At 39.0% G+C, this 21,351-nt stretch overlaps 1 protein-coding gene across 5 annotated transcripts in view; it reads left to right on the plus strand.

Moving 5' to 3' along the window:
- Positions 1 to 5,081, plus strand: part of LOC136706130 (signal-induced proliferation-associated 1-like protein 2) — a 174,608-nt gene extending 169,527 nt beyond the window's left edge. For 3 of the 5 annotated variants that reach the window (XM_066680066.1, XM_066680067.1, XM_066680069.1), the window contains 2 exons: positions 2,205 to 2,286; positions 3,633 to 5,080. In XM_066680066.1, the coding sequence (XP_066536163.1) occupies positions 2,205 to 2,286; positions 3,633 to 3,779 (229 nt within the window). In that variant the 3' untranslated portion in view covers positions 3,780 to 5,080. Of the gene's footprint in view, positions 1 to 2,204; positions 2,287 to 3,632 lie in introns of all 5 variants that reach the window. The other 2 variants (XM_066680071.1, XM_066680068.1) reach the window with 1 other exon arrangement.
- Positions 5,082 to 21,351: the final 16,270 nt, after the last annotated feature.

The following is a 21,351-nucleotide window of genomic DNA, read 5'->3' on the forward strand; positions in this document are numbered from 1 at the left end:
CAGGAAATAAGTGAGACTAGGGATATAAAGAGAATATTTATTACAGAGACAGAACATAAGGTGGCATTATATGCCGATTATGTTTTACTATATAGTAGAGATCCAAGTTCGCCTCTACTTGTGTTAATTGATTTTGTGGAGATATTTGTGGAGATATTTGAAAGTTTCTCTGGTTATAAATTTATGTTAATGATTAATAAAAGACTAGAAAGAGTTTAGGTTGAATTGGAAATCACAATCAAATACTTGGTTGTTTTACTGACTAAAGAGCTCAATAAATTATATGAAACAAATGATATACCAATTACTAAGAAAATTAAAGATGATTTGACACACTGGTCTCTAATTCCCTCAGATATCAGTTCTCGAGTTGAGATAATAAAGATGAACATTTTATCAAGGTTGTTAAATTTATTCCAGGCTTTGCTGGTAGAGATTCCACATGAGCAATGGACTGATTGGGACAGACAGATTTCACGCTTTTCCTGGGGGAAAAAAGCCCAGAATTAGATTTGTGACACTTCAGTTAAGTAAAGAGTAAGGAAGACTATCACTCCCAAATTGGAAATAATACTTTTATGCTGCCCAGTTGAGGTATTTGATACATTGGTATGATTCGAACTTAACAACAAAGTGGAAAGATATAGAAGTTAATACCTGTACTATCCCTCCACACTCTTTAATAGGAATTTTTTTTCTCAACATACACTTAAATTGTGGTTTAATCTAGTTAAACGCTTCAAACTCGAGGGGCAAATTCAACAATTAAGATGGTTTTCCTATGACCCAGCATTCCAACCTGGAGTGCTGGACCCATAAAGGGGTCATTATTACATTATCATTTAAGAGAGATTGAAGATTCCAGCTCTCAGAGGGAAGAGAACCCCATTATTCATTGTGTAGTGTTGGCTTACCACCAACAAAATAGTGTCATCATTATACCAAGGAATAATGAATTCAAAAAGTGTGTCAACTAAATATGTTTGGGATGTCTGGGGAAGAGAACCTGACATTAATATACCTGCAGTGTAATATACCCCAGCCTTGCTGAAGAGTGTGTGGTATCATTAATGTTGGACAGACTACTATATTTTGGGACTGTACCAAAATGTCATACTATTGGGATCAGGTCGGGGCTTATATTAGTGATGTTTTACAATATGAGATTCCCAAAACTTTATTTTATCTCTTTATTTTATCCATACTTTGTTATCTCTTGTTTTAATGAAATTACAATTGATCCTGACATGTGGTCAACCTTGGAAAAGTAGTGAACTAAATAAAACTGTAATTTTTTTTTTCTTAATGAGACTGTATGACAACGAGCAACCTGGCAACCTTGTATTTGTTGCATGTTACTGTTGTTTCTGAAAAAAGAAAATAATAAAAAAAAAAAAAAAAAGGTGGTATCAGAATTTATACCACATTTAGTTCTGACCCTGCAATGTGGTTGGCTGAGGGATGTTTCAGGAGTGTCAAGCTCTTCAGGTATCTCTCTGCAAAATACATGTAACCTAGCAATGACACCAGCACTTACAACACTGTGTCTTGACTTTTTTACCCAACAGGGAACCGGTTCATTTTCCTTTCACGCACAGTATTTTAAACAGAAAAAACGGTTATGGCGCAGTGGAACGTTATCTGCTTTCTGATTTGTAAACAAAAGAAAATCACAAATAAATAAAAGTAAATTGCTATGTCTATGTGGTTTCTGTGATTTTGTGTAACTTGAGTCAAAGCATGTCTTTTTACTCCACTGCCCATCAGCTCAGCAGCACGGCTCTGGAGTTGATACTCCAAAATACTCACTTTTAACTTAGAGATGTCCTGATTTGGGCAGAGAGAAGCTCTGAATAATGCAACCTTGTTTCCCAACAAATCTGGTGTGAACTTGGACCGGCTCACTGGAGAGAACCAAAGTTCAAAAATCCTGGACGGGTCCAACATCGCACAAATAATTGAAGGTCATTTTCACTTGAACATTTTGTACTATCTTCTGTCATCTTGCATGTACAATGCTTTGCTGTTGGTCAGTGTTCTGTCTCTTGGCAAAAAATAATAAAGTCTAGTAATTTCAGAGATGTGAGGGAAGCTATCTAGTTAAATTATTAATTGTAGTTCTCTCTCCAAAGCTCCAGTTAAAAGGTTTTTTGGTATACCCAGAGTATGCTTAAAATTGAAGTGACATTTCTGTCTCTCTTTAGTGATAGCTCACCTGCCACTCTGACTGGCAAAGTAAATCAGCTGGAAGTCATCCTGAGGCAACTCCAGCATGACTTAATAAAGGTAAGATGTTTCTCAATAGTGGGAAAACTGTTCTCTGAATGCATAGTTATGTTTACAAACGGCATTCCATTCCTTGCCCTATACATTATCCTTCAATCATACATTTCACATGTGCAGTTTCCCATGAGCAGAGCATATTTTTTGTTTCTCAAAGATACATTCTCTAATGGGAATGCAAGTAAATGCATTATATTCTTGAGAATGATTGTTACATTGTCTGTATCTGTTGGTTGTAGTTGGAAGTGCCACTGAAAAACAATGTATTTACTCTAAAAAGGAACCCACAATGTATGGCCACTTAGTCATCCCTGCTTCCTGTCATTTTATTTCAAAGCATTGCATGAGCTTTTTTTTTTTGTTCATCACAGTAATGGCAAAAAAATATTTTAAGCAATTTATTTATCTATTCATTATTCAGTTTTATCCAGTGTATTATTTTTAGCCCAAACTAGTAGAGAAGATACTTCAGAGCAGATCAATTTGCTTTACATGAGTTATTTCTGCAGTTCATCCATATGTAATACACATTATAAAACCCTGGTCATACCTTCAGCATTTTTGAAAAAAAAATGCTTGGCTATGATATCTAGCTAATTTGTGAAACAGCATGAAATGCTGCCCATATTTTAGTGCAGATATTGAAAATCTAAAAGCAGTGAGTTATACAGCTTGAAACTCTCATTGGAGAGGTGTAATACACACAAGAGTGTCTGTGTTTAGAATATATAAGTCTATATTATGTTAAAAATGCAAGATATAACAATACATTTATTTTTAGTAACATCCCCTATATTTATAAAGACTGTAAAGAAATAATGGCTAAATAGATCATTAAAAACTGTTATAAGTAGCCCTCTCAAAAAATAAAGTTTTGTTGTTCAAGTACCTTTCATGAAAGTAATTAATGCTAAATTAAATTAGAACGTTTGTAATAATAATAATAAAAAAACATAATATGCCTATGTATATATTAAAAAGAGATCTGAAGCAAACATATATGGTAGTTATATACATATGATGTTACATTTCCTAGTAACTTTATTAATTTTATATGAAGAAATTGGTAACTGTAAATAATTACTATTACTATTTTTAGTAACTTCCACAACGCTGATATTGTGTATCAGACAATACCTGCTAAGTTTAATTTATAGATATATTTGATTTGTTTTAATTATTCACATTCATAAATATGCTTTTGTGTATTATACCAGCTTTCAGGGGTATAGTCCTGTAGTCCTTAAGTCCTGTAGCTTTGCAATATTTTAAAATGTTGATAAGTAAAACATGACCAATTGATATTTAGGCAAGCTGGCATGTGTATGTATTTTGTTCACTTTGTGCAGGAAAAAGAGGACAAAGCCATTCTGCAAGTGGAGGTGCAACATCTTCGGCAAGATAATATGCGTCTGCAGGAGGAAAGTCAAACAGCTGCTGCCCAGCTCAGGAAATTCACGGAATGGTTCTTTAACACCATGGATAAAAAGCCCTGAAAGAAGCCCTGCCTATTTTTCCACATAGGCAAAAATATGAACCATTACTTAAGAGTACAGTAGAGTACAGCCTCTCCCTCTGTGTGCCCTCTGTAATTTACATGTTAAGAGTTTTTAAAGAGCGCACCCTTGGGTAAAATGAGCCACTGGAATAATGTGGTCTCTGGAGTATCGTATACTCTTTAGTACAACCCTGTGGGTGCTGCTGAAATGAGCTACCAAGGCCAAATTCCCAGTGGAGTTTTGAAGAGAGGGACATTGTGAGTGATGTATTCTGGCTGTGGAAAGTCACTTTTTACTGATGCTGAAATGATTAGAAGAGAAGAACAAGGACAGGGTAAATAAAGAGGAATGTACCATACAATATGAAGTGGTACCCCGTTTTCCTTACGAATCTTTAGATGGAGACTGGAGAAGGATGGCAGTGTAATATGAATGTAATTCAACAAAGTCCTACTTTTGCTTCAGAGTCATTTTTGACCCTTTCTATGTTCAAATGTCATTTTCTATCCCAGACATTTTAAGAGGAAGTAATGTAGCTATTGTGGCACTAGCAGTGCTCTCCTTATGCCATATTGTGTGTGTATCTTTAAACGAAATAGTTCATTTCTAGTTAATATTCACAATCATGTCCTAGCAATAACATGTGGTAGTTGCAGAATTTAAAGAACATAGCACAAAATGTGAGTTTCTGTTTAAGGTGCAGTTGTACTGTATTTATTTTCTAATAAGTCTGTGCCTCGAAAAAGATCAGAAAGTAAGCATTTATATGCATAGTTTCGCTCTTTTTTTTTTTTTTTGTTCTTCTGAACATATGCCTTCTCCATGGCCCATCAAATCCCATTGTGTGTATACTTTTGTCTGGCAGTGACAGATTTGCTCTTTATCAACTTCCTTTCTGTTTCTCCAAACTTCATATGACAGAAAAATACACTCACCATCCCAAAATGTGTTTATCTCTGTACAGAACCTTTGCAGAAGTGTCTTGTATTTAACAATGTTATTTAAGCTTATTTAACCTAAATTTGTTTATTTTATTCAAAAAGGTTTTTGCCCACCCCCCGCACTAACAAAAGGAAAATGCTCTGAGTAGGCTAGACTATAATGTGTGTAGCTTGGCAGGGCTGTGTTTTTTATATAATCCCCCCTCCCCCTCTTCATTCCAACGTTTGGATGCTGCTAGATTACACTGTCTTTGTATGCTCTTATTGTATGTTTATGTAAGATTGGTCTTTTTTTTTAATGTTTGTAAATATTTGGTAGCTTACACAAATGTTATTTTGATGTTAACAAATAAATGAGTTAACGGTGGAAGACAATTATTGGTTTATACATTTATTGTGAGTTGCCACAATGACAGTTTTTTTTTTTTGTAGATTTGAGCATCTTGGGCTCATCTTGAGCAATTTTATGACCATAAGATTTTTCCCGATTCAGTAAGCACAGAATTATAGTTGCCATGGAAGCGACTATTAGTCTTCCAAAAGTATTCCCAACCAGGTAGTCAGCTAATCTTTTAAACACTTATCTGCAGTTTCTCCCTAAATATGATCACACATGTAACAGCACCCACATCGTCTGTGATACAAAACTGTACAAGCAAATGTATTCATACATAGCTTCTAAGTGATTTATTTGGCTTCTTTAAGGTGCACATATTGCTGACACAGGTGTTGGTAAAAACAGTCTGCATTAGCATAAACGTAGTCTGCAAGTCTGCATGAGCAACACCATTCCCAATGTCAAGAATCAGCTATAAACTGGTAGTACTTGGCTGTGGAATGTGATAAGTGCACTATCAAATAGCACTCAGTCCAAGTGCTGTTTGTGACTTGGAACCAATGATCAAACATTACTGTCTGACCTCATTGATTCTCACTGACTGAACCCAATCAAATCAAATTACCTAATAATTTGTGGAAAATGTTAGAAGAGCAATATATCTAATAACTATTTGCAATATGGCACTGTGCAGTAGATAGGCTAGCATTTAATCAACAAATGTGTTTTAGGCTTTTTGTGTAACATATTGTAATTCAAAAATTAAATATCCTCACACTTTTTGTGATTTTATGCTACCGTTGCTTAGTATTAAGAATTTAAATGGTCCTTTATATTAAAAATTAAGCATTAATGCCAGCATTCACTGTCCTGAGCCTCAAAATATCCATTTTTAATGTGATTAAAACAAAACTCACAAATTTTTAGATACAATATCCCAAAGGACAAAGCAAATTAATGACCAATGAGGTGCATATTTTTGATTCATGTGCACTAATAAAAATAGTTCTGCAATATTCATGTGGCGTTTTTCACTCAGTTCTCATTTTACAAGAGCATGCCTAAAAGATCATGTATGTCTTGTTTTATTTGCTCTTGGGATTGAATCTTTGTACTAGGTGTATGTTCAGGCTTGCAGGTGATCGGATATGCTTTAGTGTTTGAGCACTAAGGGATTCACACATTTATTGCACAGCTTGTGAATCCCATTCAGCTTTACTTTGCTTTCAGATGCAAAATAAGAAAAGCTGTGGTTAACATTATCAGATAAAGGTTCTCTACATAGTGCAGTGAATATGTCTCACAACTATTAAATGGTTCAAGAGACTCTGGTGTAATTTGATATTCACTCTAAGGAACCATGTGAGAATTTTGGGATTATCTTGTGTAAAATAGGTCTCATGCAGATACAGAATGTTTGTACAACCCCCGATTCCAAAAATATTTGTAAAAAGGGAACATAAATATAAATAAAAGCAGAATTCAATGATAAGCAAATCTTAAATACCCATATATTATACAGTGGAACACAAAATATATCAGATGTTAATAGGGGGGCCTTTTTTCCATTTCATGAAAAAATATGAACTCGTTAAGAAATTGATGGTAACAATGCATCATGGAAAAGTTGGGATGGGCAACAACAAGCTGTAAAAAAAAAAGTAAGTGATACTAATAAAACTGCTGCAATTAGGTCATATGATTGGGTAAAAAAGAGCATATTTTGTATGCAGTCAAGCAGAGATGGGCAGAGGTTCATCAATCTGTGAAAAACTGCATCTAAAAAAAGTGGAAGAATTTCAGCAAACTTTGACTTTTAATATCCCACCATCTACATTACATAATATCATCAAAAGGTTCAGAGAATCTGGAGAAATCTTAGAGCGTAAGGGACCAGGTTAATAGGCAATATTGAATGCTTGTGATCTTTGGGCCCTCAGAGAGCACTGCATTAAAACAGTTTTTCTTTTATAAATTTTTGCTTCTAAAGTCTTCTAAACTACTGACTAAGTTTTTGTGGCATAAGCCACATACAGCTACAGTCCAATGACTACACATCATATGCGAACTTCATCTTTTTTTTTTTTTTCCTCAGAAGGACTGATTGAATAATATATTTTAATTGCATTTTGATTTAAATCTGTCTGAAAAGCCCAGGCATAGCTGGTGCAATGTAGCCCAAACTCTGCTAGGGATTTTGAAAAGGTAGCTGTAATGTGTCATGGAAAATCACTGTATGTACACCATGATATTCAGATCTTAGCTCAAGCTCACTGATCCATCACATTTATGTGATTTCATGTTCTATTCATATAGAGTATCTTACCAATGCAAAGGTCTGATGGTTCATATAGAGTATCTTACCAATGCAAACCAGATGGTTTTCCTCCCCTATTGTAACTGCACAGGTAGCTGCTAAGATGTCTAGATAGACAAAAAAGTCATGGTTCAGTCATGGTTATCAGCAGTTATGGTTGTGTTTCAGTGAGCCATGAATTCCTCTCCTTATGAGTAGGCTTAAGGTTAATGTAGTAATCAAACCTTCTTTGTAGCACCCATTGCTCTTTCTTGCACGAACAGCCTGCATCCCTTATCGACGTACAACACTGACTCAAAGGCAGAAGCTCACACAGCTCATAGAGGATACCATTAATAAGGAATACCATTACATAGACAGTTTGGAAGCAGTTTTGCAAGCCTTTGGATGTCTAAGGGGACTCTCTTGGCTGTACAATGGGGATGTTTACTGTACCACTGGGCTTTGACTAATATGGAGGTGCGCACAGACGCAGTGGCTCTTAGCTCTCACTCTAGATGTCGTTTTTAGTGCTTATTGAAATATTTTTTTCTTTCATTTTGCACTATACGTCGTTCTCTTCAATTAGGATTGACTGACATAAGCTACAATAAGCTGGACATTCTGGGCTTACGGAATAATAACCACATCTGATATAACGGAGGAGTTGCCCCACTGTTTACATACAACTGCAAGCTAATGCTAAGCTAGCAATAGCGAGGCTACATGATGCCATCCACGGGCTGCAGAACGAACATACAGATGGTGTGTTTATAGTAGCTGGGGACTTTAACCACACCAATCTAAAGACTGAGATGCCTAGATTCCATCATTCATTCATTGCCTGTAACCGCTTATCCAGTATCATTGGGCGCAAGGCAGGAACACACCCTGGAGGGGGCGCCAGTCCTTCACAGGGTGACACACACACACACACTCACTCACACTTATGGACATTTTTTGGGTTACCAAAGTAGGAGGAAACCGGCACGCACCCGGAGGAAACCCACATGGACACAAGCAGAAGACACCAAACTCCTCACAGAGTCACCCGGAGCAGAACCCACAACCTCCAGGTTGCACCGCAGGATAGAGAAGAGGGAGAAGAGGTAGGATCACCTTCTTCTTCTCCCTCTATATGCAGGACTGCAAACAAATAAAATGTGGAGACGACACCGTCATGGTAGGCAGGATCACATTAATCGATGGAGCTGCCTACAGAGCATAGGTAGGGAACCTGGAACAACCTAAACCTCAACACAGCAAAGACGAGGCTGATCCTAGATTTCAAGAAAGTAAGACCCCTCATCCATCACTCCATCACCATCAGTGACAAGAGGGTGGAGGTTGTACAGAGCACCCAGTACCTGGGGGTCAACATCAGCCACAACATGACCTGGACCGCCAACAGTACAGCAGCGATGAAGAAAGGTCTTGAGAAGCTTCACTTCCTGAGGTTCTTTTCAGTATGACACTATGGCTGCACTGCAGACAACAAAAAACACTCTCCAGCACATTATTAAGGATTATTGGCTTCCCAGATTAGATCAGTGGACATTTACAATACCCGCTGCCTTAGATGGGCCAAAGCTATAATCAGAGAAAGCACACACCCTGCACATTGCCTCTTCACCCCTCTGCCTTCTGGGAGACACTACAGAACCACAAAACTGCAAAACAGCTTCTTTCACAGAGCTGTTACACTGCTGAACTAACCAAATATTCAATATTTGCACGACAAGTCACTTTAATACAGAGTACATTCATTTGTTCCAAACTGGTCAGCTTATTTCTTATTGTTTATTTAAGGTTACTATTGCTTTACTAGTACATTTATTCTGATATTTATTTATATTGTTTATTTTACGACATTTGGAAGATGGCTCCAACACAATTTCATTGTGTAGTGCAGTGACAATAAAGAGATCTCTATGTGTGCATGTTCTAAGCCTAAGAATGTGTGTTATGACTCTGCTCAGTTTTTTCCCCCCTTAGCCTTTGTTGCTGGTGCTCCCTTTTGGTTGGTTTCAGACAAAACCAGGCCTTGTTTTACAAAACATGTTAGTGAAGGTGGTCGAGAAGTTGCGAGCTGCTAGTGTGAATTGCCAAGATTTAGCTCTGTGCATGCATTTGTTCATGCCAGTGAAGCAGATGGGTTCTCACACTACATGAGGCACAACTGTTGGCAGCTTTCTGAAAGGGGGCTTATTTTCATGGGCGTGTTCGGGTGTTCTGGTGGTGAGAGCAGCAGGAGTTTAAACAATGTCTAAAGTGGCTGGGCTGAGACTTTGGCATCCACTCTTCAAGGAGGATTCAGCCTAAGCTCTCTATATAATCCTGGGGAAATCACCTAGACTTATCATGGTGGAGTTCTCTCTCCCATTTTGGCTTCACCATATTAACAAAGCCAAAGTCTGTCAACCGCCTCTACACTACCACCTCTATACTAGTTACTCTTAAGGACATACTATGTAGTTTCATTGTAAGTTCTTTGATGGATGGGAGTGGGGGTGTGTGAAACACACTAATCTGAGCTAACAGTTTGTGAATGGTAGTGGTCTCAGTGGTCCTTACATGGCTGGTCTGCTCCAGATGGTAGCAAGCTGGCTGCTTCTCTCTGCCCAAGGCTCCATTACCTCACCTGCCTCTCCGCCAGCCCATCTGTCCATCCAGCCAAAATCGCAAAGATCAGAATGGAAATAGAGGACATTGAATTTTCATAATATCTCACTGAGCAATTTTGTGTCTAAGAGAAGGGTTCTTCAATAATATAAAAATAATAAAATGGGATAATCATCTGTTTACAGAATGTTCAATTATATAACCTAGAATCACACAAAATGTGTTACAATCTGAGCAATGGACATATCTCTTCATATATTTGTTTTTTGTCTTTTCCACAGATTTTATGTATTTAGGCACTCATGATTTTGTTGTACAGATTTCTGTACAATGACAATAAAGGCTATCTTACCTTTCCCCCAATAAACAGAAATTTTGGAATATTATTAGCTTTAAAATAGCTGGTCATTTGATGCCATGCAAAGGGCACTTGTGCTGTAATTTTCTAGCAAGTCTTAGTATACACTGATGTTGGATTAATAACCATTAAAATAGGCAAAAGAAAGTACAGAAAACTACTAAATTCAGACTGCATGTGGAATTTAAGTGGTTCCTAGGTATGGGTTTCTGGACAGCATCTAGGCTGTTGCCACTTGGTCTATAAAATTGTCCAGTGTTTATTAAGTTTTTTCTATGGTATTCCAGGTGTTGTCAGGCTATATATATATATGTTAGCTCACATGACTGTTATGTGGTGTCCCAGGTGATTGTTAAGATGTGGATAGGCAATTGAAGCAGCTGCCAGGCTGTTATGTTGTCCTAGGTTGTTGCTAAGGTGTTCATAATCTGTTGCTATACTATACATAGTGGCTACTAAATCACTGTGGCAAGGCAGTTGCAATGCTTTGGTATCGAAGGCTATTGCCAAAATGCAGGTTGTTGGTACAGTTTTCAATGTGGTTGCTGAGATGTTCCTATTTGCTATAGTACTTTAGGTGTATTTCAGGTTGTTGCTAGTATCCCACGTGGATAACTGGGTGTTCTTAGGAGGTTGCTGTGGTCCCAGGTGTTTGGTAGCATGCTGCTCAAGCTCAGCTCAGATCTGCTCTGTCAACTAAACCATGCCTGTTTCCTAGTATTGTGATGGGGAAAGGGAGAATTATCCTATCCACTCAAAGACAGCAGGGCTAGTAGTTCTCTCTTGGACTCCTGGCTGTGGCATCACTGGGGAACTAATAGTGATCTCCCAGATGTAGTTTAGTCTCAGTGGTGGTAGTATCGCTATTAACAAATACTACTTTTCTCATCAAGTCTGTAACCATGCATAGATGAAAAATATCACTGTACCAAAGATTTTCATCACCTCTGACAGATCTGATGTGAAAGAACAGAAGGTAACAACTACAGGATTCTGCCCAGAAATGGTCTATTCTTGTATTCTAGGTACACTGTGACAGAGAGCAAAAAAATTGAACTGACAGTTCCTCTTCAGTTTTCCCATTCTCTCATCCTGAGTAAGATGAGCATTGCATTGATTTTCAGTCATCCAATGCCAGAGACACTGGATGACTGAAGTGTGTCTAAGTATCTGTGTGTGGTGTGTGTGTGTGTGGAGTTAGCCAAAGGACTTCTAGACCCAGGCCTCCACCCAAGGATGTTTGAAGGGCACATTCACCATGTAGAGATGACTAGAGATTTGTCTGCGTTTAAGATTGTCTAGATTTCTGATTATAACAGATTTGTCTGCTTCTGAAGTAGGCATTTCTTTATTCAGCCATGTTCAATTTTGTGTGGGTTGCACTTAAGGCGAGGGAAGATGTACTAAGTAGTATATACTTTAATATAGTATCCCAAATAAATATTACTAGGGGTGGCGCAGCAGGTAGTGTCGCAGTCAGACAGCTCCAGGGACCTGGAGGTTGTGGGTTCGAATCCCGTGGGTGACTGTCTGTGAGGAGTTTGGTGTGTTCTCCCCATGTTCGCATGGGTTTCCTCCCACAGTCCAAAAACATACGACTCAAAAGTGTCCATAGGTGTGAGCGTGTGAGTGAATGTATGAGTTGCCCTGTGAAGGACTGGCACCCCCTCCAGGGTATATTCCCGCCTTGTGCCCAATGATTCCAGGTAGGCTCTGGACCCTGAACTGGATAAGCAGTTACAGATAATGGATGGAAATATTACTAGAGAAAGCATGAAAAAAAAAAATAGGCTTGCCAGACCGCCATTAGCCATAGTCACAGAGGTTTTTCCTCTCATTTCAAAAACAGGAAAGCCCAAAATACCTTGTCATTGGAAGTTCTGAAGAAGCTTTGGTGCTTCATATCAATGTCTTTGTTTATATATGGTTTTTTATGTGATTGTGTTGTACAGAAAATATAGCAGGCAGGAGAAATTAATGCAAAAATGAAAAAAGGAGTTTTGTTCAAAATATATAACACCAGTATCAGTGTTTTTCTTGTACATTTTATTTCAAAATAAATATTAGACCTACCATCAAAGAACAAAGACCAAGAAACTTTTGTTTATTTATTTATTTAATGTAACTGCTTCATGTAACATGAAGTTTAATGTGGCTGTGTGTGTTTTATAAACACTAACATCACAAAACGTCTTCCCACCACAAAGACACACATGTGACATAAGACAAATTCAGCAGTCCTACTCTCTGTGAGATATAATACGTGTGTAAATGTTGCAGAGTTCCGAGCCGTTCTGCTGAGCTTGTGAACTAACCAATGTCAAGCTGAGGCTCTGGCCAACACACATGGCCCCAGAAACACACAAACGGAGCGTGTTCCATTATTTCCTATTATTCAGCCACGGTTCGCACTGAAGAATATACAGTACTGTTCTTTGGTTCCAGCTGGGAACCAATTTTTCTTTTTTGCAAACCTGTTTATTGGCGCTTCCCACTGCACAACTCAACATGACTCAGAAGGCTCTTTTGATTTTCCACTGGCCAAATCTGGTACCTGGTCCCTGGAACCGGGTAAGTTTTCCTAGCTAGCTCCGCATTCCAACCATGCTGAGTAGGTACTAAATGGTGACGTGTAAACCTTGCAGAGCGCTGATTGGCCAAAGCCATGTCAATCACCACAAAATGCAGCACAGGTCCAGCACAAATTCACTGCTTGGAAAATCAGTGCTTTCAGCAGCTTTCATTTTTTTTTATCTGACTCACAATGGCAACTCGTAACTTTACCTAGAGGTGCTTTAAAAAGATTTATATGGTCCTCGGTACTCTACACTCAACGCATCGTGTTCTTCAAAGCATCCAAACACCACACATAGCACATAATTCACAAAATATCAGTGGATTTGTATAACAAACAAACCCCCCCCCCCCCATACAAACACACGCACACACACACAAACAAAAACCAGTGAATCACAAGTCACACACACACCACACAGAGACACAGCCCACAAGGCCATAACAGCAGCCTGGCAAAACACCTAAAAAAAACAACCTGCAATACTACCAAGTAGCCACCTTGAGTACCATAGAAACCATGTATCAACACCTTAGAAGCCACTTAGCAATACCATAAAAAACACAATGGCTAATATTATCATAAATTTCAGTCTTACAAAATTTTGGGAGTTAGTTGCAGGTTTATTCAAGAGACAAAAAAAAAAGTTGAAGAGGAGTCAAAAAACCATGAAGACCATCCGAAAAAAAACAACCATAATCCAAAGGGTAAACCGATCAAAGGAATAAACCAAGTCCAAAACCAAGATTCAAAAAAACAGAAAAAGCTTTTACAAAGACGAATGCTCAGAATTGCCAATATAGTTGAAACAATACTTCGCGACCTGTGGAACAAAACAGTGAGCTTAGATGTTCTACCATTGATTTGGCTAATCAGATACAGGTGAGGAATCTAAGCTAGAACTCAGGTGAGTGTGACCTCTGGTTGTTTGGAGGAGAAACTGCTTGGGCTGATGTGACAAATATATTTACAGCCTACAATAATTAAATGTTTACATAATTGTGAATAATTTTAACATTTTTTGTTGGCGTAGTCATGAAAAGTTGGCCACTCCAGTGTTATTGATGCACCTCTCTGTTTTAAAGGAAATGAATGGAATAAATCTGATTCACAAAATGGCGCCGACGACAGTGGCAGCATCTCGAGGTAGCTCCGTCTCCGTGTGTTTTTTCTAAGTCTTTGTTTAGTTTTTTATCTTGCAACTTTTTGGTTACACACCTGAGGAGTGTTTTATTCTATCCTACGGATATGGACCGATCGCAACGACCCAGCGACAGCAAACATGTGTACACAAGGAATCAGCTGGTCGCACTACGGAAGAACGCTGGCAGAGTTAACGTCAACATCCCGGAGGAGCTATGGCGCTTTAGAGGGTGCCGTGCGGGGATTAAAGTGAAGACAAGGCGGCGGGAGAAGAAGTGGAGATACAAGCCCGCAGTTCCTTCGATGGTGATGGGAAACGTGAACTCTCTGGCTAACAAGTCTGACGAACTGGCTGCCTTGGTAAGAAATCAGAAATTATACAGAGAGTGTAGCCTGCTATGCTTTACGGAGACATGGCTAACTAGCCAAATCCCCACTGTTAACGTTGAGCTGCCCGGATTCAGTGTGGCTCGCTTGGACAGAGACTGTAAACTTTCTGACAAGAAGAAGGGAGGTGGACTGGTGATGTACATTAATAACAGATGGTGCAATCCCGGACATGTTACAGTGAAGGAGACTGTATGCTGTAAGGATGTGGAGTTACTGGCGGTCAGTCTTCGACCGTACTACATGCCGAGAGAATTCTCGCACGCCATTGTGGTGTGTGTTTATGTTCTGCCGCGTGCTCTTCCGGACAGAGCGTGTGACGTCATCCACTCAATAATCGCTAGGCTGCAAACTCAACACACTGATGCATTTTTTGCGATCTCAGGCGACTTCAATCACATAACATTGGACTCCACTCTCACGAATTTCTACCAGTTTGTCAACTGCCCTACTAGAAAAAACAGAACAATAGACCTCATGTACGCAAATTTGAGGGATGCATACAGTGCCACGCCCCTCCCCCCACTGGGGAAGTCAGACGACAACCTCATTCATCTACAGCCAGTGTACAAGCCCAAAGTACAGAGGCTACCAGCCACCACACGCACCTTCAGGAAATGGACACCTGAAGCAGGTGAGGCTCTGAGAGACTGCTTCGGATCCACAGACTGGAGTGTGTTGCAGAGTGGGGAGGACTTGGAGGAGGTCACACATTGCACTACTGACTACCTGAACTTCTGTATGGACATTGTTGTTCCCACGAGAACTGTACGCTGCTTTCCCAACAACAAGCCTTGGATAACCAGCAATGTCAAGGCCCTTCTCAATAGGAAGAAAATGGCTTTTAGACAAGGAGACATGGCAGAGCTGAGGCGCGTACAAAGGGAACTCAAAGTTAAGCTGAAAGAGGCTAAGGAGGACTACAGAAGGAAGGTGGAACAGAAGCTGCAGGAGAACAACATGAGGGAGGTTTGGGATGGTATGAAGACCATCACTGGCCTCAAAAAGAGCAGCAGTTCTGTGGAGGGGAATCTGGACATGGTGAATCAGCTGAACCAGTTCTACTGCAGGTTTGACCTCCCTGATCCTGATCCAGCTCCGATGGCAGTGGTATGCCAGCCACCCCTTACTGACTCAGACCTGCTCGTGTGCTTGCCTGACTAACCAACACCTCCATCACACTCTAGGCGACCCCCATCACAGGCCATCACACCCCTCCCTCACATGGTGTCAACGGCTTCAGTCAACAGCCATCAGTCTCCAGCTATCCAACTACCCCCCGAAACAATCACCTCCCCTGCCCCTACCCCCCCTTCCCCCCCACCATCACGGCTGACCAGGTCAGAAGACAGCTGAGGAGACTGCAACCTGGTCAGGCTGCCGGGCCGGACAGACTGTGTCCAAGGCTGCTCAAGGCCTGTGCTGCTGAACTGGGAGAGCCACTGAAGCACATCTTCAACCTGAGTCTCCGTCTCGGACGAGTTCCAACACTGTGGAAGACATCATGTCTCACCCCTGTCCCTAAGAAGCCACACCCAAGTGAATTTAACGACTACAGGCCTGTGGCTCTAACATCACATGTGATGAAGGCAATGGAGAGACTGGTCTTATGCATACTGAGACCCCAGGTATGCCATGCACTGGACCCACTACAGTTTACATACCAGGAGAAAGTGGCCGTGGAGGATGCCATCACTTATCTCCTTCACAGGACACATTCACACCTGGACAAGGGGAACAGTGCTGTGAGAATCATGTTCTTTGACTTCTCAAGTGCTTTCAACACCATCCAACCTCTCAGACTGGGAGACAAGCTCCAACAGATGGGTGTGGACGCTCACCTGGTAACCTGGATTACAGATTATCTGTTAGAGTGGCCACAGTACGTGGGACTGAAGAACTGTCTCTCCGACACTATGATCTGCAGCACAGGAGCTCCACAGGGAACTGATCTCACCAGTCCTGTTCACCCTGTACACATCTGACTTCTGCTACAACACTGAGTTGTGCCACATGCAGAAGTTCTCCAATGATACTGCGATTGTGGGGTGTATCAGGAACGAGCAGGAGGAGGAGTACAGGAGCCTGGTGGAGGTCTTTGTGCAATGGTGCAAACTGAACCACCTCAAAATCAACACTTCAAAGACCAAGGAGATGGTGGTGGACTTCCGCAGGTCAAAGCCTGTCCTGCTACCAGTCACCATTGATGGGGTCGACGTGGAGGTGGTGGACACCTATAAGTATCTGGGCTTACACCTAGACAATAAACTGGACTGGTCAGCCAACACTGAAGCACTCTACAAGAAAGAGCAGAGCAGGCTGTACTTCCTGAGGAGGTTGGGGTCCTTCAATGTCTGCAGTAAGTTCCTCAGAATGTTTTACCAGACTGTTGTTGCCAGTGTCCTCTTTTATGCTGTGGTATGCTGGGGAGGAAGCATAAAGAAGAGGGATGCTGGGCGACTAGACAGGCTGGTTAAGAAAGCTGGCTCTGTGGTGGGGCTGAACTGGAGTGCATCACTTCCATATCAAACAAGAGGACCCTGAACAAACTGATTAGCATCTTGGACAATGAGTGCCATCCACTCCACAGTATCATAACTAAGCAGAAGAGCTTGATCAGCTGGAGACTTTGCTCACTGCCAGGCTGCCAGGAGAGGAGAGATGGACTTCTCTGCATAGTCTGTCTGCCCATCCACCAACACCACCTCCTCCATATTCGTACATGTGTACCTAACTGGACAATAGACAAGTCAACCACTGGACAAGTCAACCATCTCATCTACCTCATGTGTACCTTAATCTGACAGCTACAATAGTAGTTTTATACTTAATACAGGAACATTGCACTAAATTGCCTTGCACTATTTATTTGACTATATTTATTTCTAATTCTGATACTGCACAGATATTGCACTGTACTGATATTGCACATTTCATACCCTTTGCACTATCCACACTTTTTCAACTTTTAAACTATATACTGCACTCAAGAGATCATCCTCAGCTGCTCACTGTATCACAGATTCTTAGATTTTTGATCATTCTTAAGCACATTATGTTAACTTCTTGGTATTGGATTTCTTGTTATTTGATACATGACTCAGCCTACATAGTATATTGAAGTTACTATGTCGATTTTGATATTTGTTTTAGGGTTGTTTTTTTTTTTTTTTAAATTAGTCCATTGCTGTTAGTGATTGTTGTATGTGATGTCTGTAAGCTACTGAGACCTTGAATTTCCCCTGGGGATCAATAAAGTATCTATCTATCTATCTATCTATCTGATTGGATATTGCTTTACCATGCATCTTTATATTCTATCTGAGCCAAGGTGTTTGCTACATTTGCCTGCCCATTTTTGCTCTTGCACTGTATCCACCAAATTGATCCTGTCAACGGTTTAGATAAAACAAATTGCTAAATAAAGTTATAGTAATAGTATAGTTATAGATAAGATAAAGTAAATTTTAATATGTAGAGTAAACCACATTTTACATCAGTTACTTCAAAACATCCATAAAAGTTTTAAAAACAATAGCCACAGTATTGAATAAAGTTCACATAAACCAATCAAATGGGTGCATGGAGTGAACAAGTTCCTTCTTGGAGAAAGTTACAATCCTACATGAATTTACAGATATGTTAAAACATTCCTTATCTATGGATTCATTTGCACAGTTTCAGTTACCTGTGGTAAATATAGCAGCTCAAAAATATTAAATAGAAAATTTCAGATATGTGCAATTTTTCATTACACATTGATCTGAATAATGTGATAAATAAAATTAAATGAATCATCCTGCGTTATCCTGCTTGGAATGTAAACAATACCTTTGTCAAACTTATTTCAATATTAAACTGTCATAGGTACAGCATATATGTATATAATACATCTCGATTTTGTTTTAAAACACATAACATGAGGATAAGTGGGGCTACTGTAGTGACATTGGTAAGTTGCTAACAATGTTGTGGCGTTCCTCGTCACAGATCCTGAGTGGCACATTCTATGAAGTGTGAGTGAGAAAAGGGAGGGGGAGCATGTTTTCTCCATCTGTAAATTAGGTGTTTTGATGCGCCTTTCAATTGTTGCTGTTTGGATGCACTGTTTTGTTTTTGTGTCTTTGTAGATCAGTTTATGTCTGTTTCCTCTATGCATGTCCTCCCCTCTAGTCTATGGCTGGAAAGAGAGTCCCTAGTCATTGTCCACATTGTGCCTGTCAGCAATATTTGTGTGGTTAAACCAATAAGTAGCCATTGCAATGGAAATCCTGCTGCCTGCCTCAGCATACTCTTGGAAAAAATATCAAAGATACAAACCCCATTGCCAGAAATGTTGGCACATTTTGCAAAACCTAAACAAAAACTAAAGGCAATGATGTACAAATAAATTAAACCCTAAAATTAATTGAAAATAGTACTGATAGTAAATTATTAATTTAAAATCCATTACATATTTTGTAATATCTCAAAAACAGTGTTTCTGCTCAAAGAAACTGTGGTTTTAGCACTGTAAAATACACAATTTTTTAGGGCTTTGAAGCTTCGGCTGGGATATTCAGGGAATATCTGAATATTCAGGGAGTGGGGTGGTGTATAATGTTGTCATTAAAATAAATCCACTTTTGACCCCTGTTTTAACATCCCTTTAAAGGGATGTTAAAGCTGGAGTCAGAAGCAGACCCCTGCTGCCATTTCCCTATACTGGTTAACCTGCTAACTAGCTTGCTAACTAAGAGCAGCGTATACAAAATTTAACCAGGTAGAGTGGAGGTGCAAATTACTTTTATGTTGATGAACCTGAATATAGGTTGAGTGGGCAGAGCGTGAATGTGTTGAGTGAAGCCTTGCCTTTATTGATAGTCACATTTATCAAAAAAAAAAAAAAAAAAAAAAAAAAAAAAAAAAAAAAAAAAAAAAAAAAAAAAACACAGAGCTTCATGCATGTGTTCTAATTTGAGGTGTAAAGCTGAAAAAAATAACTTTAGCTTCGCCATGCTTCATTTTAAGTGGGTTGCTGTAGTGTGTTAGGCTGTTTTAGGCTTTGTTCAAGACTTATGTTGACAAGGCTGAATACATGTGGAGTGGAGAGTTGCCTTTATAGATAGCCACATTTATCCAATAAAACAAATATCCAAATCTCAAAATTATAAACCAAATTCCTACCCAACAAATGAATACAGCCCCAGAGGAAACTAGAGCACCCAGAGAAAACACACGAGGAGAGCACACCAAATTCCTCAGAGTCATCCAGAGCGGCACTACTGAGGAATTAATTTGAAGAAAAGTGTGAGTATCTCCTCATGTAGGCATCACTATGACCTTTGCACTTCTACACCCTCTGCATTGTGAAACTGTAAAGAAAGGAAAGACTTTAAATATTCTGCCAAGTGACTGGAAATTTTGAAATTTTGGCAAAAGTACAGCACAGAATTATTTCATTGTCTTTCTCTTACACACAAGCAGCTATCCTCATTTATGTTTACAGCAAACAGAGCTTTAGGTAGAAAACTATTTTTAATAGTTTAAATTTGTAAATTGCATTATAAAACAAATATAAGTATATTAAAACGTGAATACTGAAATGTATGCAAAGAAAAATAAACATTTCATATTATTAATCAAGTATTTAAACCTTCAAAAGTATATATTGTACAAATATATAGCTGTTCACATAAAAGCTTCCAGATACAGCAATTAAACAGCACTTTTCATAAAAAGGTTAAATACATATAATGATTACTTTATGAATGGATATAATGGAAGATATAATGAATTGTCTTTCTCACACACACAAGCAGCTGGGAGAGGAGAAGCACACATTCGTTAATTCATATAACCTTCTACACCCATTAAAACACTCACACTAGGTAATATTCACAGAAGTAATCTCTCGCTAGATTCATATGTAAATACATTACATATAAACAGTTGAATGAGGGAAAAAGTGCTTTTAACATCTTTTAAACAACATTTTTGTGGAACACAGAACACCACACTCTGGTAAAGTTGGTTTCATATTCGCATATTCAGATTTCTTTCTTCAATAGCTCTCAAACGGTGCATGGAAATGACTTAAAACTTGCAAAGTATTGTTTTTGGGATCCAAGACAAGCAAATACAACTCAGTTTATGTCAGAAATGTTTGCCATTTAAAAAACACGAAATATATTGTTTTCTATGGGCTGCCGCCATCTCCGCGAGAGCTAAGGGACCGTTTACAAACTACACTACACAGTAAAAAAGGTGACGAACCTCACACATGATGTATGCTACATCTCCTACCTTGAAAAATTTAACCATTACTGGCCCGTGGTGATACATTTTTCATTACAAATTTCAATAGATTTTGAACCTTTGATGATATTGTTTTTAAACAAATTGTATGTGATCAAGTGCCACCCACATGACATACTACACCTCTTATTTTGGCAAATTTAACCCTTACTGGCCCGTGGTGATACATTTTTCATTACAAATTTCAATAGCTTTTGAACCTTTTATGATATTGTTTCAAAACAAGTTTTATTTGATCAAGTGCCACCCACATGACGTACTACACCTGTTATTTTGGTAAATTTAACCCTTACTGGCCCGTGGTGATACATTTTTCATTATAAATTTCAATAGCTTTTGAACCTTTGATGATATGGTTTCAAAACAAATTTTATTTGATCAAGTGCCACCCACATGACATACTACACGTCTTATTTTGGCAAATTTAACTATTTCTGGCCCGTGGTGATACATTTATCATTACAAATTTCAATAGCTTTTGAACCTTTTATGAAATTGTTTCAAAGCAAGTTTTATTTGATAAAGTGCAACCCACATGACATACTACACCTTTTATTTTGGTCAATTTAACCATTGCTGGGCAGTGGTGATGGGTTTTTGAAAATAAATTTCA

Source organism: Hoplias malabaricus, chromosome 8, assembly GCF_029633855.1.
Source record: "Hoplias malabaricus isolate fHopMal1 chromosome 8, fHopMal1.hap1, whole genome shotgun sequence".
Lineage (NCBI taxonomy): Eukaryota > Metazoa > Chordata > Actinopteri > Characiformes > Erythrinidae > Hoplias > Hoplias malabaricus.